General features: G+C 38.1%; 1 protein-coding gene across 1 annotated transcript in view; it reads left to right on the top strand.

Moving 5' to 3' along the window:
- The window catches only part of LOC122530460 (headcase protein), a 136,486-nt gene extending 114,709 nt beyond the window's left edge, over positions 1–21,777 (top strand). Inside the window, exons 2-4 of the mRNA XM_043657440.1 lie at positions 16,762–16,950; positions 18,917–19,102; positions 19,648–21,777. Of these exons, the coding sequence (XP_043513375.1) occupies positions 16,762–16,950; positions 18,917–19,102; positions 19,648–19,821 (549 nt within the window). The 3' untranslated portion in view covers positions 19,822–21,777. The remainder of the gene's footprint in view (positions 1–16,761; positions 16,951–18,916; positions 19,103–19,647) is intronic.
- Positions 21,778–26,460: the final 4,683 nt, after the last annotated feature.

The following is a 26,460-nucleotide window of genomic DNA, read 5'->3' as shown; positions in this document are numbered from 1 at the left end:
GTTCGCGTGATTAGCGAAAAGTCCAAGCCGAGCGGAATCGGAAACACCAGCCGTGCAGCCATCGTGATAATTAAGAGATCGTGTTTATCGTTGCGTGGAAAATATCGAGCGCGTGCAAAGCTGTGTGGAACTTATCGTGCGCGCGACAGATGATTCGCAAGATGGCGAATCTTGTTGGGGATATTTTTCGTGAAAGCAGTCTCGGTGTTGGACTCTAGGTGCCGCGCTTCATTCGAAGCGACAGCCAGAGAAATTAACAGGAAACGAAGAGAGCCGGGTAATCCCTCTTCGAATTTCTGTTGGATGCTTGTTGGCGTGTGCATGTCGGAAATGATTAACCTCGTTACGCTGGAAGCGCGTGGGGTCCGGCAATTAGGACGATTGCGTCGTGTCCCAACTTGTACGAGGTTTTCTCTTTAGACTGGAAGACATTCGTCGTATCGATCGCCGTGTTTTTCTCTTGGAAGGTTTCTGAAATAGGTTTCACGAATACGACGGGCAACTTCCAATTTCATTATGAAATATTCTCTTTGGGAGGCAGAAACGAATATTTCGTCGTGATGAGTGTTAATAATATAGATTTCATAAAAAAGTAAATGTTTCATCAATTTATGAAACTTTTACTTTCTATGGTACCGATATTTCGAATGATCGAAGTTATAATTTCTCAAAGAAATATCTTCAAACTCGCATACGTTTGTTAAACGATAAACGTATGCTTTCGACAAACACAATATACATTTGTTTCCGATCTGAAAACTGATCTTCGATTGTACAAATATCACGAAACTTCTTCATTCGAACAATTGCTGAAACATTTGAATGAAAATACAAAAATATTCGTTCTAATGATACGTCTGTTTTGTCAAAATTCGTTCCAATAGAAGCGAACCAACATCAAACAGAACACGTATGTATAATACCTTTCAGTATTTCGACGTAAGGCCGCAAACGGGGTGGAAACAAATCGCATATGGCCCGTTTCAATATTCAGATCGTACAAACGCGCGATTTCACCGCTCTTACAAAGTGTCTTACCGTACACACAGTCCCAAAATGTTCCGCGAGGAATCACGCGAGGATGATAGTTGGGCACGATCCACTCTCTCGGGGGTGGTAGCGCCACGAGGGCGGCGGATGCATGCGTAAGGCTGTACAAGGAAAGCGGGGGAGACGGACTCCCCGTCGCGAGATGCTGAACATAACTCCGTCGACGACGTGGCGCGATAAATTTAACGAGGGGGCCTACTTTCCACGAGCAACCCTTCGCGAAGGATAAGCTCCGTGTGCGCGTGTGTGTGGTTCGGTGTGTGTGTGTAAGTAGGGGGCGGTGCTGCGCCGCATCCCGGCGATCATGGCATTCCGTGTATTCGACCTTTTCGCAAACGCCACCCGGAGCAAGAGAAGCAGGCCATCCTTAACCTCTTCGGCGACGCGTGGCTGATTTATAAGGACAAGAGAGAGAAGGCACTCCCCCGAACCGCGTACCCAGCGGGAGGAAGGACTCCGATGCGAAAAGCCAGCCCGTACGCGTGTACACTCGGTGTCCAAAGTGTTCCATCCCGTAAATCCTCTGCTGCTGCTTTTCCCTTCCCTTCGAGGCAACGTTCCGTAATTCTCGAGGGTTTAGCCTCTCTCGAGGGTTGCAGCCGAGCCGCGCGCGCGCGCGTACAGGTAACGCTGATGCTGCTGCTGGTTGGTGGCTTTTGTTTCGACTAGCTCGAAGATGCTCAACCATGTTCTAGCGTGCTGAAGAAGGTTATTAATTGATGGTGCTTGGCGGAATTTGGTTTACATGTATTCTGGGATATATTCGGGATTAGACGACACGGGGGCCATGGATGTTCAAGAGTCTAATGAGAAGGGAAAATTAAGCCTTGGTTTTAGGGGCGGGCTGGATCGTTTTCTCTGGTGTTGGGGAGTATTTCGTTTCGTAGTGTCACTTTCTGAAAAGCAGTGGACGTGTATTGAAATAACAAGAATGTATAGAGGAGATTAAATTTCGAAGTCAGAGACGGAAAAGGAAAGTTCTGTAAATGATTTGCCGCTGGATACGTGTCGTTATTTACTTAATTTTCATAAAATAATACAATCTAAGACGATAAGAAGATGCTAATAAAATGGACGTTGAACAAATTTTCGATTTTACAGTCACAGTATATGTTGGATTCCGTGTAATGGAGTCAACACGCTTACAGTCGTGGTCGTGTATGAAATAGAATGATATAGCATGATTTACAATGATTTAGAATGTCTTAGAATATGATGAATGTCTATGCTATCGAATGTCTCTAAAGCATGTCCTTATATGTATTTATTTATCATCGTCAAGTGGAAGGGGAAGGAGCATAGATGACTGGATCTTGTCTTTATGACTAACTATTCACAATCCACTTTTATGTGGACTGTTGCAGCATCAATATTGTCCGGGTTGGTCATCCAACATATATGAAACTAGTTAAAAATACGTTGATGTTTAATCAACCAATGGTTGATTTTGAATTACATTTTAAATTAATTAAATAAAAAAACATATGCTAAGATATATAAAATGGTGAATAAAATATTTAAAGGAGTATATCATATTGTTTGGCCGTAGATACGAACATTCAGAGTCTACTTGTAACTACCTGTAACTATAAAATGGAAAGAATTGTATGTAGCTCTCTTCGGTGAACATTTTTTTCTGCGAGATGGACGATCAGGTTGTTCAAAGAACGCCGAGTACATGAAAGTTACACGTAGCTCTGTTGTTCGTACAAGATATAGCAGTGTTCGCGGTGCCAGCGTGGTTGTAAAATCGGTCAAACATCCAGGTTTACATGTTCCAGGTGTCTGTCGAAACCTGAGAAGATCTGAAACCACAATATAAAGTACGGGCTTAGCTGTGGTGTTCCGTCTTCTCGGGTATTCGTATAATTTTTCTCGCTTCTTCTCTCTGCTGACACATACTTCTTTTTTTCGAGGCAACAGGCTTTTTTCCTCTAAATTTATTTATCGGTATCTTATTAAAATTATAAATATATCTGCGTTGTCTTCTCTTTATTATTGGATGTTTTTCAATTGATTCTACTTTGCGCTCGCGTCGCCATTTCTTTTTTGTTGTTTCACCTTGATGTTTGTAATTTTTTAGAATTCCTCTTGTCTTCAGTATCGTTGCATTTATTCATAATACGTAATATGTACATGTATCATTACATAATATTACAATGTTGTAATAACAGTTTATGAATTGGATAGTAATATTAACGGATTAGTAAGTAAGCTGCGGATTTTTCTGTATTGAAGATGCAAGAATGCATGCAAAGTTATCTGAAATATCCGAAGGAGAATAGTAATTATTATTCCGTGTGGTAGAAACGACCTTCTGTTTCAATTGTGCTTATGAAAATTTGAAAATGCATAAAAATCTGCGTAAGTTGCACATGTACTCTTTATAATTTTTAACACTCTATAGCTAAGTTGTACAAAGAATTTTTTCTCTTTTTTTCCCTCTATTATCCCCGTTTTTTTTATATCTATAGTCCTTTCTCTGTGTGAAATCAAATACTTTTTGTGAATAGAGGCAAAACCCACCCCTCTGATCGCCGCTTGTGAACGTTCTAGGTATGGCAGCAGTATGGGGTGGAAAGTCACACCCTTGGCAAAAAAAAGAAAAAAGAAAAAAATGAAAGGACGGTACTGGCGCAGCCGGTTTTTAATTTCTACGATACTTTCACCGACCCGCTGGTATATATCAATCAACGCTGTCGAGCCAATCGGACGAACACGTTGGCACACGCGCCACTCTCCAAGTGGCCGGTTCGCGCGTTTTTTGTTACAATTTATCGCGACGCGTCCCCCTACTAGCCGCGACAAATGATTCTCATCGTTTGATGGATCGATTGCGATAACCCAGCCGCGAACATCTGCGTTCCGATAGAGAACTCGTGGGACATTCGTTTTTATGCCTCGATTATTTCTATTTTCTTTCTCTCTCTCTCTCTCTCTCTCTCTCTCTCTCTCTCTCTCTCTCTCTCTCTCTCTCTCTCTCTTTCTCTGAACGTTTAACTTTTTCTTTCGACTTTCAGGAAAGCTTTAGGGAAGCGATATTTCATAAATGAAACGAATGTATTCCACGTTTCCATACACGTTGATTCGAGGATTAATTTCGAGTCTTCGATTAATGATTATAATGATCGTCGGTGTATTTTTTAGGAAAATTTTTTTCGAACAGAGTTTCACGATTTTCACGTATTCTACATTTTCTTCTACGATACGCATTGATTCTAAGATTAATTTCAAAGCCTTCAATTAATGTTCTATGGTATATTTGATTTTTTTTTTTTTTCTTTTAAGAAAGTTCAAAGACAAAGAGGGAAGAAATTTGACGTTTTCAAATTTCACGAACGTATACACTCTGGTATTAATTTCTGTTCTTCTGCAATCGATGATCGCATGGGATAAGAAGATGGCTTTTTCTCTTTTAGGAAAGAATTGGAGACTTTTACGATCACGAGGGGAAGAAATTCGACGGTTTTTATATAGAATTTCACGAGCGTATTTCATATTCTCTTCGTGATCGAACATAATCCATAATATATACGTTGGCCCTTCGGATGTTGGATTAATTTCGATTCTTTAATTAATACACGGGGTTGTGGGATGGGGATGGTCGTTGGCTTTTCAAAGCGAGCGGCCTTCTCTTTTGTCGTCAAACGAGATCGACCCTCTTTGCCGTTCACGCGGACCAGCGAGCCGGCAATCGAGATAATAAAATCGAAAAAGAGCCGTGCTTATCCCTAATTTTGATTGACTGCTTCGTCTGCTCGTCGAATCCCACAGAATTTTCTTCTTTTCTTTTTTTCTTTTCGAAGGTACTCGAGATTTGGGAACTTTATCTTACTGATAAAATATGAAACAATTCTAAAGAAATGTATAGAAGTTGCAAAGATATTTAATGCAGTGTATTTCACATTGGAAATTAATCGTTATATTAATAAACGTATCGATAATCTATGAAACTCTCTTTAATACTTATTGCATTCTGTATATTAATATCTCTTCACTGAATATTTCTTGTGATTTCATATTTTCAAATCGTGATTTTTTTTTATTGTGTCACTGCAAGAGCATAAAATACAATGATTCCTACATACATTTTCAAGTTGGTCTTAAATTCTATTAAAAGAGAAACATTTTATGCGCGTGATAATTGTTCAAATACTTTCGTAAGCCTCTGTTACACGTCCACGAGACATATCTACAAATGTTCGAGCCACTCTCGAGTGGATAAAACGCATAAAATGGGGAGATATACCATTCGGATGGACGAGTGCTTCCTTTCTTGGCTCCGGTGATCCTCGACGCGTATCTAGGGGACTGTTTCAATGACGACAGTCACACGCGTGGCTATCCTGGGCTCGAATCAGGCGAGGGTTCGCGACCAGGCTGTTACCCAAGCCACCTCTTCCTTCCCCCTTCGCCTCTCCTTCCTCGCGTGTTTCGCGATCGTCCCGCGATATCTCGGGCCACCCTTTTCGCGTGCATGAAAAATGCATTCCTTTATCTGGCGTGTTCACGTGTCGCATCGCTGGAAACGCTCGTAATTAATTCCGCCGACGCCTCCTCGCTCTATACTGGGTGCTCTCCGAAAATTACGCGCGAGATTCTAGTTCAAATAACAAAAGAAATTTATGGAAAAATTTATTTTTTTTTTTTAGCGATTTCTTTTCTCGCATTGATATTTGAGAATATCGAGACTATGAGAATTTTTAAACGACACAGTTAAAAATAATAAAACCTAATTTCTTTTCCGTTATTTTTAATATTCGTGTCGTTGTGTCTTCCTTCTTATCTTTTTTATGTTATTACAGCGCAGTCTGTGTGTGTTTGACATATAAAATTTCCCACGAATGCATAAAAGATCGTAGTCTTATGATAAAACCTTTCTTTTCAGTAGTCAACAATTATTCTTTAATTATACAATTATTCTTATGATAAAACCTTTCTTTTCAGTAGTCTACAACTTATACTTTAATTATCTACATTATTTTATTTTATTTTATTTTCTATTATTATCTTTTGTTCTTTTTGGTAGTACACTACAACATTAAACTGTTATCACCAGACTGCGGATTTTCATGCATCTGCAGGAAATCCGCAGTCTGGAAATTTTAACGCGCGCAGAATTGCCCAGAGACTGCGCCCGAATTGTAAATATCTAAGGTACAGTGTTTTTTTTTTTTTTTTTTTTTTTGCGAGACACAAAGTTTTGTGTTTCCAATTACATATGAATTTTCACAGTGCTAATTATTACACAAGTGACGCTGTTAGAAACAGAAATTTAGATTCGTCAGCAACTACCAATCGCCTTTCCTCGAATACTTCGATATCCGTAATTGAACGAAATTCGTCGCTGTATAATCGTGGCAAAGGATAGAAGAGCAAATTCCAATTTTTTTCTCTCTTTCCCTTTTTCAATCGCAATTACGTGTAGTAGCCGTTCGAGACGCCGTAGCCGGCAATCGAGAGTATTATAAGCCGCTTAGACAGGGATTACGGGGGTAGAATTTTGTAAAGCGTCGGAACGCCACCCCACCCTCTCTCTATAGTCCGCGGATCACTACCTGGTTTCTTTCTTCCTTGCTTTTAATTCACTTTCTCTCTCCTTTGTTCCACCACGGCGGCGTGGAATGCATTTGACGCGCGATAAACCTCGAAGAGGTTTCTTCGCTTCTTCCGGCGGATTCTTCCACTCTCTCGGGGTGGATGGATTTTAATTTGCCCGTGCTTCGCTTCGAGGTTCTGTCCTCTCTCTTTCACTCTCGTCTCTATCTTTGTCTTGTTGATTTATCGAACTTCCTCGACGACCAAGTACCTTGAATTAAATCATCGTACGTATATATATATATATATATATATATATATATATATATATATATATATATTTTTAAATTAGGAATCAAAGATGCAGAAAGAAAGCGAACGTTCTTCATCTATCTTTTTCTTGGAATAGAGATAAAACTTTTACAACAGCTGCGTTCTTGTCTGCTGCGAGACAGAGTATCGTAACTTTTACAAGAATTTTAGTAAATTGAAGCATTCATTTTTAATACTATTATTTTAATATTTAGTAAATTAAATTTAAATCAAATGAAATTCATTTTAAAAATTGTTTCAGCTTTAAAACGTTAGACTAAAGGATGCGTGTATTTGACATAACAATTTTATAAAAATAGCGAAATGTTTGATGAAATTAATTTTGCTATATCATGATGACGTAATCGTTATAGATATTAATTATGTGGGTCTTTCATAGTCTAAAGTTTTAGCTGCAGTAATTATATAACCATAAATTTAACATTAATAATAATAATAATTTCATCGATTTTTTTGACCCCTTCGCAACGTTTCAGTTGAAATTAATATATAATCGTAACAATCGTGTCCCCATATATAAAATTATATATAATTATACAATTATATAAAATTCCAAAATGTTCTATATGCGTGTGAACGTAAGATTTTCTACGATGTACAACGGCTCGCTTTCGTGAATACAAAATTCCGATTGATTTATCATTTCCTCGAAAAATATTCGAAATCAATTTTCGTGTTTCACGTGAAAACGGCCAGTTCTAATATTCGCGAACTGATAGTGGCGCGTCTATCAGACGTCCCCGGAATTGAATTTCATCGAGCAACGGAGAACCCTCGTTCGGTTCGTTTAAAATTCCTCCTTGGATTGGACGCATCTTGCGTTATCGTTCGGGAAGAATAGTTTTTTTTTTTTTTTCCAGGGCACCCTCGATAAAATTCAAGCAGCCAACAATACCGCGTATCGTCTCCTCTATCACTTGTCAATAATATTAGGGGGGCCGCAATTTCACTTCGAAGAAGTCCCGTCGGCCGTTCTTCGATATCTGTCCCCTTTACCTCTGTTCTCCCTACGATGCATTAGGGTGAAACGAAATATAAGGGGAGGACACAGAATTTTCCTCTGCTACTCATGACTTTTAATAGCGAACAGAAGTTGCTTTCCATAATGATATTTAATCAATATCAATGTCTGTATTTAGTCGAGAAACTTTTTGCCACGCTATTCGATGATCAGTTTCATCGTTCGCAGAAATTTGGATTGTTTTATAATTCTAAAATAAATGTACGTTAGCGACAAACGTGATAATATTGAATTATGTATCGAACGTTGTGCGTGTCGAACTGCATTACATACTCAAGCAATTTGAAAAACTAAAATGGAAAATAATAATAGAAAATCTTGCTTTTTACGTAAAAAAAAAAAAATAGGAAGTGTATTATTGAATAAAATTAATAATATTAATTAAAAATTAATGTGAATAATATAAATATAAGTAAATAAAATTAAATAATATAAATATTATATAATTATATAAATATAAATAAATAAAATAATATAAATACAAATTAATATAAAATTAATAAAATTATAATAAATCTGCTACCACTCGTTGTCCGACACTTCCACACGAAAGAAACTTTAGCGAGATATATTTATTTCAGATCGTTCCTTTATCTCAGAACCTTTGCGCCTTTGCATGTTAAAATTTTGGCTACTTTTCGAAAGTGGTCACACTTTTCTCTGAATCTCTGTATTATTTGAACTTCATATTGAAGGATGAGCGAAGGCGGAAAGAACTTTGCAAACAGGGAGAGAAGAAGTTCCACGAAGAATGAGCAGAGTCGATTATTTTCACGCAAGCAGGAGCACCGTAAAGAGGGTTTCTTTGTTCGATTCGATTGTCACGGAGCAGACAGTGGGTCACTCGCATCGACGTCGTCGCGTCGCCTGGATTCCCCTACGGGAGTAGGGAAACATTCTAGGGAGAGGGGACCTTCATTCTGAAGAACGTCTTATTGTCTGAGCTTGAGACGAGCGAGCGAATATCGGGGATAATACGGTGTTAATTAATACCTCGGCTGGAAGATCGAGCGAACTTTTGGGGGGCTGGCTTTGTTTCGATGGAATAGAGTCGAACTTAGGGGTTGCGTGTAAAACTTTCCTCGTTCTCCAGACAATCTACATACACTGTCTGTCAGCGATCTTTAATTTTCAATCTCGTATTTTATATCTGTAATTAGATGCGTTGATTAACAAATAGCGCGCTTGCTTGTCGCTTTTATTCATGAACGATGAATGAAAATGAAATGAAAGTGAAGTTGAATTTGTATGAAATATTCGTGGAGACATAGATTTTTAGAACTGTAGGTTCGTGAGAGATATTTACGAATTTAGAAATTTATAGTAAGTATACTTTTAGAAATGATACCAAGATTCCCTTCCAAAACAAAAATATTAAATTTCGTGTAGCTTAATTCCAACATTGAGATACCTAAATGATCTGATATTTAATATATAGCTTTAATCTACAGCTTTAACATGTATATAAAATTATTAATAAATGTAATATAACAAACGGCATAATTATATTATAAAATTTATATTATATTATATTATAAATATATATTATAAAATTACCGAAATTTAACAATTTAATTTAATACAACATATAATACAATTATTTAATAAACAATATCAATACAATACCAATACAATAACAATAATTTAATTTAATATAACAAACGGCATATATTATATTATAAAATTTATATTATATTGTATTATAAAATTATATATTATATTATATTATAAATATATATTATAAAATTACCGAAATTTAATAATTTAATTTAATATGTATATAAAATTATTGAATATAATGTAACAAACGACAGTCTAAAATACGCAGGAAAACAGAATATCTCTCAGAAAAACACAATAGCGTAGTAAGATGATACAGAGTAACGATTGTTTCAAATACTTCCCGTTAACGACATTCACCCGCGAAATACGAAATCACTTTTTACTCAATACCCAATAGCTTTGATATTTATTAATCAATAGCTCTGATATTTATATTTATATATCGGTCGTACTTTCAAGTTGACTTGATACAGTAAGAAATCCCTTCGAACCTCGTCGTTTCAATCAAACACCGCCATTATAACATTTTCGACGCACGCTCGACTAGTTCGCGGCCCCTCCTCCTTTCGAGAAGTTACAAGTGGCACGAAACGCGCGACAGCTCGTCGCCCATTGAAAAAGCTAAAGCTACAATCTGTCGCGTAGAAATCCGGGTAGTATCCACTGGGTCGTGAACGGGCGCGTTAAGCTCTGTCCCGTGGAGGGCGGAGGAGGGAAGAAGAAGGAGTCTTTAGGCTCTCTCGGTCGGTGGAGGATCGGCATCGATTATTTTCACGCGCGAACGAGCACCGCAGGGGAATGGAAAGAGCTTTCTTCCTTTGCTGCCCGATAGTAGGTCAGTCAGACTGATACACGATCGAGCAACGAGAGGAGGACGAGGAAGAAGGATCCATCCTCCCCTCGATCAGGGGGAAAGAAACGAAGAAGTTTTCCAGCCAGGCAAAGAAGGAGTTGGAGAGGGGCAGGGATGGAAGAAGTTGCTTATCGAGTCTTCCTGTTCCTTTTTTTTTTTTTTTTTTCCCCAGTCGAGGAGGCGACGCTTCGCACTCTCTCGCATCCTTTGTCCCGACGCTCGTAAATCCCTCGAGCCGGTCGCTGCAATACGCTCGCGAACCCTCGCCGCACGCGTTAACTGCTCGCGCAACCATCCATCCACCCACATGCTGTTCGTTCCTGTATTTACGAGGACAAGAAACTGGGAGGAGGCTGAGTAAGATTTTTGCGTCGACCGGGAGAGGACTTTTCTTAACAACTTTCCTTTTCGCACCTTTGTGTTTCGCTTGTGACAGTGTTTCGCGGCTTGTTGCGTGGAGGACTCGCGAGTTATTCGGGGGTGGGGGCTGTCTTCTCGTCGTCGCCGAGGATGAGTTATCGACTGTCGGTGTCGCGTGTGGAAGGTTGATGACTGTTTGCGGACCAAACGGGTCGCTTTGCAGATTTATGGGGAAACTTTCGCGACGAAAGTTGCCTCGGCAGAGTTGTTGTTTGCGAAGAAGAAATGGAGAAATGCGGAGAGCCGTGCAGAGAGTAGTTCTATGCCTCGATGATTTGACAAGTATGTTTTTGGCGAAGTTGTGCATCGAAATCAGTTTATTCAGCGATTTGCTATTTATTTTCTTCTTCGTCGAATTTAAATTCAGATCTTCGGAACTTGTAACTTGCAATGAATTTAATATACCTCTTCGTTCGATAGAGCGAATGTAATGTTAAATGATTTAATACTTGACGAGATGATTAAAAAGTTTTTCAGATTCATCCTTTCCACATACAAATAATTCGTTTGTACAAGTCCAATGCTTTTTATTTATTATGTAGCAAATATAAAAGCAAAAGATTGTGTGTTAATTTCTTCCCGATGTATTATTTCCGATCGTTGGATCATAAATTGACGCTTACGGTGTTACAAAGTTAAATACAATAGCATCGAATTGACTAACGAATCACAATAAAATCTCCGTTTCAAAAAAATTCACTTAAAAAGAAACGCTGAATATGACGTATTACGATCGACAAAATAAATCCACCAACCATTGTGAAGGAGGAAGCAGGGTCGAAAAATCCTCGAAAAGCTGAATAGCTGGTAGCAGCGGACCGATAAACGTAAGGCTTCCGGCTACTAGCAGTTTTGCTCCATTGAACTTGTATGCTTCGGCCATTGTACATTCCCCTTTCATTGAACGTTTTCAGTTTCGTAGCACGGCTATGAATGAGGAAAGGTCACCAAACGGTTTACAGTGTCGAATACTTACGCACATTACTCGATGTAGAGAAAAAAAAAAAAGAAAAAAAAAATAGAAAGAAAGAAAGAAAATTCCAGGCAAGGAAACGAAAGATTAAGACGGTCGATCTTCTGACATGCGTCTCTCGCACGGTTATGGCCGCGTACTACTTGCCGACGGGGCAAAAGCGGAAGCAAACCCGAGGCCGATCGTAACGAATTTTTATGCTCGTCTATATAACCGAGCTTTATCGTCGCGGGACCTATGGCCGCTCGGCTACGCCGCTAAAGTCTAAATAAGAACGTCTTTGCAGCGCGCGGAGTCTTGACAAATCCCTCGATAGTACCTTTTTACTTTCCACCGTTTTCCACGGGATCCTCTCTCTGTATCTCGTTTCCCCGTTTTACGCTCGTTGTCCCTTTCCGCTTCGTTTTGAAATTATCTCGGTCGATCCGCGCACGAAAGTAAAGAAATTGTCATTTCTACTGTTTTCAATAACGTTTCTCGTCGAGCCATGATGAAGCGAGAAAGGGAATGAACTTCAAGTTTTGTTCAAGTCTACACACGTGACCCTTTTCACGATTTTTTTCAAGTACTTGCGATAATTTGACAAATAAAATATTTTAAACAAATCAGTTTTGATTGGCTATACATTGCAACAAAAAAATTTCGTCTTTTAAGATGGTATACTTTATATTTTTAACTTATATACTAGAACGTTGAATTCGTCTAAATACGAGCTACAATACTATTAAATCAAAAATATAAAGTGCCAAAGAAACAAAGGTGACCTTGACAATTATCAGAAAAAAAATTGTTACACTGTATATTGATCAACTTTTGTTTAAAACATTTTTTTTTCTCGGATTATCGCAAGTACATAAAGAATCGTGAAAAGTGTTACGTGGAACACCTTGTATATAGAATTTTCAGTATTTTTAGTTCAAGTTCAATTGTTGGATGATTAACCTAGTAACTCGTTCAGTATTAAACAGAGACCAGTCACTGTGCTAGAATTAAATTCTCAAAATCTAAAAGAAGGGCTCATCTTGCGACAAAGAGTGTCACTGTCAACATACAGTAATCGGTATGTTCAGCATTCAGATTTGTCATTTCGGCAGTTTAGTGTCTTCTGAAAAATAGGTAGTTGTATTTAACGTCGTAGCCCCGAAACATTCTAAAAATATATAAATTACCAAGTATAATTTTGCAGAGATAATGTACGAGATAAAAATTCATTGTCACGGCAATTAAATACATTCGATGTATGTTATACTAGTTGCTTCTTTAATGGTTACTTTAGTGAATAATGAAATGCTTTTTGTTTCTCCGTAAATTTTACGACACGCGCTTTTCTTCTGGACCACAGCGCGTACTTACCTACTATTGAAGTGTATCATCGGTCTCTACCACGTTCCTCATCCGGTTGAAAAGAATTTTATTTGAGGAAGCACTGTCGTAACATCGTGATATACCACAGGAGATGTTCTCCTATTGTTAGTAAGATCAAGTTCGCTTCAAAATCACGGTTCAAAATGCAACTAGCATCGACGAATCTTTCAGACCGCGAAGGATGTGTACCATATTTATCGAACGCTGTTCTCGGTTTACAACGCCGTAAAATTGACAGAAAAGCCTGGAGGCCTTCCGTGGATCGTTCACAAGTTCGTCGACCTTTTTTTCCCTAGCCACTGGTTTCTCCTCCGCCATTATTATTTTGGGTATTTGGCTTTCGCGCGTGTGCCCCTCGGCTGGCTTTTATATTTATTTGTACCGGGCCGGTATTATTGAATTCCAATAATCCGCGACGCCGGCATCGTAATCCTCCTTCACGGTGACGATACGACGCCCTCTCCACGCTTCTCTTCTCGCTCTACGTTCTCTTTCTCTCTCTTTTTTTTTTCTTTCACTTTCACCCTTAGCCTTTTAGCCGCGGCGACGAAATTATCCGCAGGGGCGGCGATCTTCGACTTCGCTCTTCCGGACTCGTCGTCGACCTCCAATTCCGGGGGTGAGAAATCGCTTTCAATCGTCGTCAGCCTCTTCCTCGCTCGTGTCCGGTATTTACTTAACGACACTATGAAAATAGTTGATTTTTCTCGTCTTCTTCTTGTCGAATTAGGATAATTTTTTAATAAAATCGAGGGGGATGAGTATATATTTTAGTAAATTTTAGTAAAGAATTTAATTTTAAATTAAAAGTAAATTTTAGTAAAGAATTGTTAATAATTTGTTTCAATAATGTGTTGTAATTTGTATTTTTTTTTTTTTTTTCAATTTTTTTTCCACGTGCATTATCATGATACATATCTTCGTCTTACGAAGAATTGGATGGAGATGAGGATTAAACACTCGTCGGAGACTTTCCTCACTCTGGGTAACTGCAATTTCGCTCTTTGTCAATCCCCTTTGCTTCGAAATCATAGAATGCTGAGGCGGCTCCGATTAAAACCCGGTCTAGGGACATTAATTACGTATCTCAGGAAATTGTCTCTCGGCAAACAACCGAACGTTTTTCGTCCGGAGGGTAGTAAAAAAGAATCAGGCCGACGAAGGCACAATGCCTCTTCCACCAATCTTTCTCTCTCTCTCTTTCTCTCTTTATTTCTCCTTCCTTCTTCAGTTCTTCAGCCTCTAATCGAACTCGTAAAAAGTTGAAGTGCTTCTCCTACGGATCGATCCACACGTGATCGGTTTCCAGTTGCACCGGTTGGAAAAGTTTTACCAGACCAATCCAATTTATTTATTCGACCCGTTGAAACACGCGGCATCTCTCTTTCTTCTCTGTGATTTTCTATGATCAGCTGGATAGATGGATGGATGGATAAATGCTTGGTATTAGTCCGTTCTCTTCAACCTCGATGAATAGGATAAAGCAAGAGGCTCTTCTTTCTTTACTTTATCGAGTACCACGAAGCTTCGTGGATGAAACAGCCTCTTTTCTAACTGCCTCTTCGACGTTCCTTATGTTCATTCTGTCCTTCGAATAGGTATTCGACGAAATAAATAATATTGGTCGTAATAAAAATCAAAGTAAAGATGGATTTTTTATTCGCTTTAAGATTTCAACTTTTTCACCGTTTCATTTGTTAAATGCGCATAAAAACTTACGGTCAAATATAAATAAATTATTCGATATTAGCGTTACTAATTATAATAAATCAACAGTTGAGCAATCGTTCCTGTTCGATTCAATTATTTTTCAAATCTTAATAATAGAGCGAAATAGGAGAAAGACTTAAACCTCAAGTTACATGTTACAACGAGATCTTGCATCGCGTATTTGACAATAAAATTATGTTTGCTGTCTGCATTCAGAATAGTTTACGATCTCAGAGATACATACATGTATTCGTAATCGACAGCACTTTCTCTTAATACTATATCGTGTCAACGAAGTGTCTTGTCATTACTTTCTAACAAAGTATCCTTGCCGCCGAAAGCACGATAAAATGATACACTCGATGGCTCGCGAGCGTGCGAATAGATTTTTAATCGTGAGGGCGACGACGCGAGGCTAAGCTCTACTTTGCAGGAATTTCTAAGGTGCTGTAATGGGGGAATCAAGTTTTCGGTGATAGGGATCACCACAGTGTAATAAGGGATCGGACGAAGGACGTGGTGATCCTAAACCATCCGGCGTTCTAGGGTTAACTTCTACAGGGATCGAGCGAAGGATCTAAAGGCTCTAATAGCTGGAACTTCGTAGACGGAATTCTTCGAGCTATCAGCTTCGATCTCAATTTGGGAATAATCTACCAATAGAGCACTGACGCGCGTGGGCTTATCTCCTCGATAATCTCCAATCGTTTCATCCGTGTATCTCGAGAGGATTAACTCCTCTAACGATGTCTGAGGAGTGTATGATTAACATCTTTTAAAGATGTCTAAAGAGTTTTCACTTAGGAATTTTTATTATGTATAAAAACAATGTTAATTCGTATTGATATTTCTCTCTTTGATATTTTTTGTCATCATAAAATACTGAAGATTTTGTGTATTAATTCTAGAATTGGTGTGCAATCTGTATAAATGTATGAAGTACACGTTTTGAACGTACAAGGCGTGTAAGTTATCTTGTTACTTTGTTCGCTATTGTGATTTAATGTTTAGATACGTTCGTTGACAGATTTAGATCACGACTAACAAGCTAATAGTTTTCATCATAAATTACCACGTACATATGTATTTTAACTACAATTATCACATATATTGTATTTTAACATTAAATTGTTTCGGAAGTAACTTTTTTTTTTTAAATTAGCAAAATTAATTTTATTGTTTTGTTAAATTTAACATTCTGTTAAAAAGAATGAGATTTATAAATAATAAACTCTGCAAATGAAAGATATAAAGTGTTACCTCGAAGAATATTGGAGAAAAAAAGCTTCCAAAAGTATAATTACGTGCTCGTGGAAAGCGTATCCTGCTACAACAAGAAAATCCTCTTTCTCTATCTCGACATTAACCTCTCTGGCCACTCGTTATTCAGTCACCCGACGCGTTACACTTTACCGATCCTTTTCTTCTCATTTCCAGTCTGCGTGGATCACGGTTCCTTTCCTCCCTCTCCTCCTTTCGTCATTAAGGACGTGACATTTCGCAACCTTCTTTTCCTATCGAAGACCTTTTCTTCGCGTATTTCTCCCTCCCCTCTTTCTCTCTTTCTCGACTCTGCAGTCTTCTGCCTCGTAATTCCATTTCATGTCGAACATTTGCTCTTTGTTTCGCTGTTTGAACGTTATCGTAGGGTTCGCACGACTCGCGAAATGGATAAATCCCGCGTTGAAAATTATCGATCGTCGGTAACGATGCCTCTGTCGAGCGAGCCGGAAACGAGATTGCGCACGAAAACGCTTTTCATCCGGTTCGTTGAGACAGCCTTCGGGTTTTATGCTTTCATTCCTTGCCACCCCCTTTACGTGAAACCGATTTAATCGACTGTACGCTCTTTCGCGGTGCTCCTCTCTCGAGGGCGCGCTGTCGAAACTCTCACGGTACGACTCGCTGACGATTCTATTCTTCGGTTTGTTACAGATGGAAGACGAGGGAAATCACGGCAACGACGACACCAGATGCTTCATCCTGTCGACGCTGGCCGCGTTACAGTGGTCCAGGGTATCCTGCGTCCTTTGTCGAGCGCCAATGCTCGTCTTTGATAGGTACCCTTTGGTGGATGGCACATTTTTCCTGTCACCCAGACAGCACTCGACCGCCTGCGCCGAGGTAATTTGAAATTTCCTGCAATTTTAACATCGGCGACAATTCGTGTATTTTAATCTTGCTTTCGTTGTTTCACTGTGCGAAAGAAATAAAGAGAGTATAAAAAGTCGTTGTGAACCTGTAACAAATATTTATATTTTGTATTTACATTTTCACGTGACCTGTGAGCATTGTAATAACACTAGACTCTACTGGACACGGCCGTATCGATCGTTTTTCACTTATTTTGGTCTCTTCGTATTTTATGCCTTTGCCGAAATATTTAAAATCGTTATTTCTTTGTGATTTAACGTCAGTTTACCTGATGTGATATTCAAACATATTTCTGAGAATTGTTATAACGTTACAATATCGAACATTGATCGTTTTCTTTATTTTTTCTACTTATGTTAGTCCCTCCGTATTTTATGCCTTTGCCGAAATATTTAAAATCGTTATTTCTTTGTGATTTAACGTCAGTTTACCTGATGTGATTTTCAAACATATTTCTGAGAATTGTTATAACGTTACAATATCGAACATTGATTGTCTTTTTTATTTTTTCTACTTATGTTAATCTCTCCGTATTTTATGTCTTTGCCGAAATATTTAAAATCGTTATTTCTTTGTGATTTAACGTCAGTTTACCTGATGTGATTTTCAAACATATTTCTGAGAATTGTAATAACGTTACAATATCGAAGATTGATCGTTTTTTTATATTTTCTACTATGTTAGTCTCTCTATATTTTATGCCTTTGCCGAAATATTTAAAATCGTTATTTCTTTATGATTTAACGTCAGTTTACCTGATNNNNGTCAGTTTACCTGATGTGATTTTCAAACATATTTCTGAGAATTGTAATAACGTTACAATATCGAACATTGATCGTTTTTTTATATTTTCTACTATGTTAGTCTCTCTATATTTTATGCCTTTGCCGAAATATTTAAAATCGTTATTTCTTTATGATTTAACGTCAGTTTACCTGATATGATTTTCAAACACATGTCTGAGAATTGTTATAACGTTACAATATCGAACATTGATCGTCTTTTTTATTTTTTCTACTTATGTTAGTTTCTCCGTATTTTATGCCTTTGCCGAAATATTCAAAATCGTTATTTCTTTATGATTTAATGTCAATTTACATATATCTGAGAATTGTTATAACGTTACAATATCGAACATTGATCGCTTTTTTATGTTTTCTACTTATGTTAGTCTCTCTGTATTTTATGCCTTTGCCGAAATAGTTAAAATCGTTATTTCTTTGTGATTTAATGTCAGTTTACCTGATGTGATTTTCAAACATATTTCTGAGAATTGTAATAACGTTACAATATCGAACATTGATCGTTTTTTTGTATTTTCTACTATGTTAGTCTCTCTATATTTTATGCCTTTGTCGAAATATTTAAAATCGTTATTTCTTTGTGTTTTAACGTCAGTTTACCTGATGTGATTTTCAAACATATTTCTGAGAATTGTTATAACGTTACAATATCGAACATTGATTGTCTTTTTTATTTTTTCTACTTATGTTAATCTCTCCGTATTTTATGTCTTTGCCGAAATATTTAAAATCGTTATTTCTTTATGATTTAATGTCAATTTACAGATATCTGAGAATTGTTATAACGTTACAATATCGAACATTGATCGTTTTTTAATTATTTTCTACTTATGTTAGTCTCTCTGTATTTTATGCCTTTGCCGAAATAATTATCGTTATTTCTTTGTGATTTAATATCAGTTTACCTGATGTGTGAATCTCACGAATTTCAAATAAATTTCTGATAATTGCAATAAACGTTACAATATCGAGCATCGATCGTTTTTTACTTTCTCGTCAGTACGTTGATCCTTCCGTGTTTCATATCTTTTCTGAAACATTATTGCTAGTTTATGATGTGTAGAACTTCAAATAAATTCCAGCGACCGAGAAACTTGACGATAAATCGATGCCCTGGTGGATTATTGTTTCAGGTTAAGGTGGAAGGTCGCACGCAATTCTTGTCAGCAGTGTGCATGAGTTGCCTGGAGGGCAGCGGTGGCCAGCCGGTGCGTTGTCGTTATTGTACTCAACCATGGGACGGCTCTAGCTTAGTCCTTGGAACAATGTACAGCTACGATATCTTCGCTGCCATGCCCTGTTGCACCGAACGACTTAAGGTAAGTCGTTCATTTTCTCATGTAGGAACAATCACAGGAAAATGGAGGAAATTGTTTTAAATGGCAAATCTCACAGAAAATACTACCCTAACGTTTGGTATATTTTTCCATATTACATTATGTACATTTTGCATTTAAAAATTTCCGATACGTGCAGAAAAATTCGAATCAATATTGGAAGATTTACGTCTAGATTTGACATGTGTGTAATCTTGCATTTTAGAATTTTCTGCACGCGCGTGAAAGACCATTATTTTATTGATAGTTTAAGAGTTTACAATGTATTAAATATATTATCAACGTTTGAAATATTAAGTTAATTCATCACAGATAGCAGTATCCGAGTCGTACGTAAGATATTTATCGAAATTATTTGTACGTAAGATATTATCGAAAAGAATTTGAACCATATACATCACGTATTAGTGATGTAATTTTATCGATGCATTGGAAATACCAGTATTCCAAAAATTAACGCACGAATTATCAGCGGAAGAGTTAACGTTGGAAAAAAAAAAAAAGAAATGCCCATGTCTCTGTTACAGTGCAACAGCTGCCAGAAACCGCTGATCTATCCGCACCAGCGGCTCAACTTCTACTCGGACTACAGCCGCGTATTCGCGTGCCCTCATTGCCGAGCGGTGGACGCCCATTTCGTAAAACCGCTCTCAGTCTGCTTCACCCGCGAGCAGTTTCAGCTTTATAGCCAGTGGCCGTAACCATTAGGGAACTTAGCTACCCGGCGTCTAGGCACCGCGACTGATCCGTGTCCCCTCTTCTTCGACCCACTGATCTCCCTGCTCCGGGCCACCTTGCTCTAGAATCCTCCAAACACACATCTTTCTTTGCAAACGATCGTCATTTACGTCAAGAAGATAACGATGATGATGATGATGATGATGATGATGATGATGATGATGAAGAAGAAAAATGAAAAACGGAGAAGAAGAAATATATAAAAGAAAAAAAAAAGATATGATGGAAGAGAGCGAAAAAAGCATGAGAAATATCAGGCTCGACACTTCGCTCCTACACACTCATTTATATTGGTTTTGTCTCGGGATCAACTATATTCGTTTTGTTTGTTTTTTTTTTTTTTGCCTCTTTTTTATTTTTATGAATGATCGACTTTTATTGGTTTTTGTCGTTCGAGCGCGTTCCGATTTTTGGAGGTTGATGTTAACGAGATTAACACTTTTGTTTTACAATTTTCTTGCAGTCTGTTACGCCCACGTGATGTAAGTAATGTAGTTTATTAATCTTCGACGTTAAGGATTTATTCGTCCCTCGTTCTTTCCACTTCAATTCGTTCCTTAATGGCGAAGAGTTGAGGTAATGAAAAGATAAGTGGTTATATTCGAAAGTTGCATACTAATTTTACTTTTGTATATCACCTACACTTATAAATCACTTATTCATAGTAGAACAATATAATTCTTCATTAAAAAAAAAAAAAAAAAAATGTAAAATTGACAGAAGGAACGAACGAGGAAGATTTATTAATCATCAATTTCAAGAGTTAAAATTCCACTACATTGCAATTTATTTATTTCCTTTGAAAGTGACTCGGATACGACAGAATGCTACGAGTGATTTGATCAAAATTTCAACATTTCGTTTGTACTTTAAAGTAACAGAAGTATCGAAATACGTCTCCAATGTCGGAAACGCTCGATCGACGTGTTTCTCTATATTAACGAAGCGAATCAAGAACGAGCTTTCTCTTATGTTAACGAACGGATCTTGCCGGAATTTGTCGACTAATTCGAGATATGTGTGTGTATATATCGAGAGTGTGAAGCGCGCGAGTGTCAGGTCCCCTGCGAGCTCCCGTAGCAGCGATAACGTTTAAGATTTTCTTATTTTTTTTTTTTTTTTTTTTCTTTCTCAGTGTCGATAGTAGGATTTATCTTTGTTAATTCAACGCGAGGGACGAGGGAAAAAGCAGAACGGGGCGGAATTTGTGTCGGATCGATCGGCACGAGGATAGATCGACGGCGCGCTCGACGACGACGTATCGATCAATTCGATTGGGCTTCAACTCCTGCCGGGAATTCGAGCCAAGGATTATCTTCAGTATTATGGTCGAGGGCAAACAGCAGATCCCAAGAGCGTGGGAATCGCAATCCTTTTAAGTTGGCGAAACATCGCGCATTCAGTGAAAAAATATCGCGCGAATTTCTTTGGTTTTTCTGCTTTTCTTTTCCTCTCTTTCGTCATTTTATTATTCGCGTGATTCCGAGTTGGAAAGAGGAAATTAGTCACATTGAAACGCGAGGGTTCAGTTCACGTGTGTACGAAAGGAAGCTAGTTGTTCGGAAAAAGTCGAGTCGAATTAGGTTTAAAAAAGAAGAAAAAAAGATCGAACGAGGTCGATACATCATCGTCTACGAGTCGCGAACATTCGCGTAGGCTCGTCCCTCGCGTTCCATAGTCGAATTGCGTTAACTGGAAGGATAAGAGAAAAATAGAACGAAAAATTATTGCAGAGATAGGTTTAGATATCGAGATTTACCAGCAGAATGGTAAAAATATAAAAAAAAAAGAACAAAAGCAAAAAAAAAGAAAAAAAAAATGGTAAGACTTCCCTGTATGTTACGTAGGCATGTGTAAGGAACAAACGCGAAATGATTAACGATTGAAAAAGGAAAAAAAAAACCAAGAAAAAAGAAAAAGGAAAAAAGAGTAATAAAATATGGTCACTTGGAAACGAAAAGGGGGAAGAGATATGAAACTATCGTTTGTTACTTAGATGATCGAGAACGTTGTTTTTTTTACATTTTATTAGTTTATACGTTTACGGCGGCCATGTTGATTTTGTTTAAGGATCTACGACTCATTTCGATGGGTTTCACGTTGATCGGCAGGGCGCCCAGCGATCTTCCACCCTCGAGAGACGATTTTCGTTCCTTCGATTCCTGCTTTCTCGGTAATTCGGAACACACGCCTGACGAAGGGTAAGGGGAAGAAGCGAAAAAAATATCGATCAGTTTCATTTACAATAACAATGGCAATTGTAATATTTAATATTCTTCGCAAAATAATGTTAACGATTTAATATACCTTGGTTGGAGCAAGGAATTTCTTTGTATAGTCGCCATTTTGCTTAATCCAACAGTTTATACGATATTAATTATTAATCATTCATTTTTGGGATGGAATCGAGATATATTCTTGCGCTGATAACTAGTTCACGGGCCATATAATAACTCGTCCTCTTTTCGAATTCATCGGTATATCACTGGATAGAAATTACTAAGGAGTAATAAATTTATTGTTCGTTCAATATACTTAAAACTGAGAAAACATTGCAATTTTGGGCCAAATGTTCTCGACGTGCGTAACACGTCATTCCAGCGCAAGAGATTAATGGACGATAGTTTTTAGCAGACTGAAGTTAAAGTCTTCTCGACACTAGAACTACTACCAAGTACTGAAGCATAGAATTTTGATCAGAGATATTAAAGTGAAAAAAAAATAGAAATACAATAGAACACACAAACTTTCATTCGTGTATTTTATAAAAAAATCATTTAAGCCTCTAAAAATACACTATTTTGCATCTGCAATGTATCTAGAAAAAAATTACGAATTAGTCATTTTGATCACTCGGCAGTTGTAGTGTTAAGAAAGATTTTTTTACGGTGACATATTCCTTGTTTCTTCTCCTTACTTGTCGGATGGGAGCAAGCTTCGTTTACTCTCCACCGAATCCCTGATACCTTCTTTTCCTCCCTCCTTCGTGTCAATTTCATAGCGTTGGAAATACTCTCGAAGGGTGGTCGAACGCCACGGGCGTTCGAAATAGCCAGTGTAAATACGTAATTAAGTGGGAGAGCACGAGAGGAAGGAAGAAAAAATGAGAGGAAGATAGAGATAGAGAGAGAGAGAGAGAGAGAGAGAGAGAGAGAGAGAGAGAGAGAGAGAGAGAGAGAGAGAGAGAGAGAGAGAGAAGAACCTTGCACCACACGCAGGGTTGTTCGTGAAAGATTGCGAAAAAGAAAGAGAAGTGAGGATGGGATGAAAGAGTGAGAGAAGAGAGAGGAGAAGAGAAGGAAATGAAAAAAAAAATCTTCGTTCTTTTTTTTTCTGGCGATGCTGGTCGTTGCTGTCCATCAATAGCGGCCGTCCCACAAACAGAAGACCGCCCACCGTTTTCCCCAAGGTAGTAGTTATAGTCGATCGTGTACCTTCTTTACGTTACTTCGATTTAAAGGAAAAATAACAAAAAAAAGAAAAAAAGTATACTTAATCCATTTGTACGCCGGGAAGTATATTTAGGAGAGTTCTTACATATAAATATATATATATGTATATATATATATATATATATAAATATATATGTGTATATATATATATATATATATATATATATATATATATGTCCCTTAGAAGTTTTTAGCGAGGACCCGTGATGAACCCCGTTGCCCTGGCGCCTCTCAACGAATCAGTTTCTTCACTCTCGCCTTCGTGCTTGCTCCACTTCGACAGGCGAGCGAAGTTTCTCCGAGTGGTAGTATAGTTTGTGACGTATGGAAAAGAAAGAGGGGTTGTTCCGTCTGTTGCGTGGCGTTTTCCTTTCTCTTTCCTTCGTTCGTTTCGAGAAACGTTCCCGAAGGCTGTCACGGTGGCGGGCTTCATTTGAACCGAGCACACGCTATAACGACGATTTATAATCTACGAGGACAACACTTTAGCGAGAGTGAGAGTGCTACGTGGATCAGCGTGAATGAAAGAGTGAGAGAGGAGAGGGTGGTGTACAAATTGGCTGGAGACATTTCCTGCGTGAGTGAGTGAGAAAGAACCGAGAGACATGGAGGGATTAAAAAGGGAAAAAAGTAAAAAAAAGGAGAAGAAGGAGAAGGGAATAAAGAATATCCGTACAAGCGGACGCGCTAGTTCTCTCTGAACGTGTACACGCGCGTTTAGGGGTGAAATAAGTATATTACGTCCGCGTGGAACCCTCTTTTTTTTTCTTTTGGGTAGCCAATACGACGAGCTGAAGAGTGGGTTTTCATCAACCGTCACCCGATTTTTGCGAAACCGTGTTTCTCGTTTCAGTTTCTTTTTTTTTTTATCATTCGCTTTCGTCGCGTCGAAAGCATACCCTTTTGCGTCCAAGTAACTGAGAGACCCAGACGTACACATACGTACACACATATAAACAGGACAAACAAACAGAGAAGTTGGAGTTTGGAGGATCGTCTCTCGTTACGGTTTTCTCAGAGTGCCAAACAGAGGAGAGAAAGATTGAGAGAGAGAGAGAGAGAGAGCATGCGAATGGAAGAGAAACTTCGAGTCTGCAAGACTTTTCTCTAAATATTTATCGGTTGCTCGGAACGCGCGATTCCTTGCCTTTTCATCCGGTTGTCAAGGGTACGTACACTTTCATTCACACAAGTCACGGGATAATTGCTGAATTATTGAACAAAATCCTCGTACCGAGAACTCTTGATATTAAAAAATAATGAGAGATGCATCTATTCGATTTTAATCAAAGGATCGAAGTATTAATTAATGGCTCCTCAACAAATTTCCGAATCGGACGATTTGAAAAAAAAAAAAAAAAAAAAAAGATTAAAGAAAAAAATTTGCAGTAATATTTACTCAATCATACTTTCTAGGTACGTAATCCAAGAATTTTTCAAATACTTCTTTATTTTTAGAATTTTGCATGAAATTCCTTCGTTTTGTTCTAAGTGCGCCAAGTGTTCCGTGACTTTACAGACTCTAGCGTACACACAAACACACACACGATCGCAAAATTGATCGAAACGTCAACCCCCAATCACACGTATGCAGAAGTTTCGCGCTCGGGTTTAGTTAGGAGTTAGGAATAATCTCGGAAGTTGTGTGGTGGTTGATGTAAAATTCGTTTTTATTATCTTCTTTCGTTCGTGCCCGGTGATTCTAGACATACGTGTAACTAAAATAACAAAAACGCTATGGGCGTGCGTGCGATTCGTTCCTCGGTTCAGTTCAAACGCGAAGAAGCTCCGGGAGAAGATGTTTCAAGGGAATTCCTTCGTTCCTGCGTGCCATTCGCGCGCATATTTCGAACGTGGAAAGCGCGGAAATGAAGAAGAAACTTCTCTTTCGCCACGAAGCGCGCGAGCGCGCCTACTTTTTGTACTCCCTACCGTTTTCAATTTTCGCTATGTGGTTCGCGTCGTTGAACGCTATAAATAAAGGTGCCACCGCGATACGTATATTCGGGACATTCATCGGCTCACTTTTAGTTCCTATCGCGACTCGATCGATGGAGGAACGATGGAAACCATCGTGGAATGTTCCTCCTTGCGAGATGTCGATCGCAACGCGCCGCCCATTTCGAAATCTGTTCGTCGTCTCCGAGATTTCTTCTGGACACATAAATTGTATTTACAATTAAGCACTTAAAATTAAATAATTATAATTATAATATAATATAATAATTATGTAATTATAATATAATTTATATAATAATAATTATATATAATATATAATACAATATATATTATAATAATTATATCATAATTATATTATAATAATTATATAATTATAATTTATTTAATAATATAATTTACATAATAATAATTACAATTATAATAATTAAACTTCCATAATTTGGTTCACGGATCAAGATTGCTTTCTCAGTTAGTTTCACATTTTGGAATCCTCGGCTGTTTTACCTGAGAAGGATACGCGTTCTTTATATCACAATTGAAGAATCGAGGGAGAGAATATAAATCAACTCTGTGAATGATTCATCGCCTAAAACAAATATTCAGTTTTTACGGATTAATTTCTTTCTATCATCCGATATATTCATTTCTTCGCCGAAGAAACCGCCGAGTCGACGAACGAATCGAATGGAGCGCGACTTTCGAAGGCACCTGACCTCGATTTGTAAAAAAAGGAAAAAGAAAAAAAAGAAGAAATTAGTCTCGACGCGTCGGCGTACCTATATCTAGAGTCGTTAAGGGGGAAACTTGAGGGAAGAGAGCGCAAGAAGGAAATTTTAAATCCTTCGGCTTCCAAACGAGTGAGACGATTAAAGGTGGGTGGGGGAAGGAAAGGTTAATAAAGAGCGCGATTAGTTTCCGTACCGGTGCGTCGACGCATAACGACGCGCTCGCTCTGTAGTTGCTTAAGGCTAAACATTAAAGGCTAGGCTAATCCTTTTCTTTTCTTTTCTTTTCTTTTTTTTTTTTTTTTTTTCCTTCATTCTCCGAGTAAAAGTCTCGCTGTAACGATTTTCTACTTTCGCTGACGCTCGACGAGACTCGCTTGGCCGGCGAACGGAGGGCGGTTTCAGGTAGGGAGGAAACGACAGGCATACGCGCATCGCGAGACGATCACCGTCTCCTCGACGAAAC

The sequence above is a fragment of the Frieseomelitta varia genome, unplaced genomic scaffold (genome assembly GCF_011392965.1).
Source record: "Frieseomelitta varia isolate USP_RPSP 00005682 unplaced genomic scaffold, Fvar_1.2 scaffold_343, whole genome shotgun sequence".
Taxonomy (NCBI): domain Eukaryota; kingdom Metazoa; phylum Arthropoda; class Insecta; order Hymenoptera; family Apidae; genus Frieseomelitta; species Frieseomelitta varia.
Note: the sequence above shows the minus strand (reverse complement) of the source record. Positions and strands in the feature narration are given on the sequence as shown.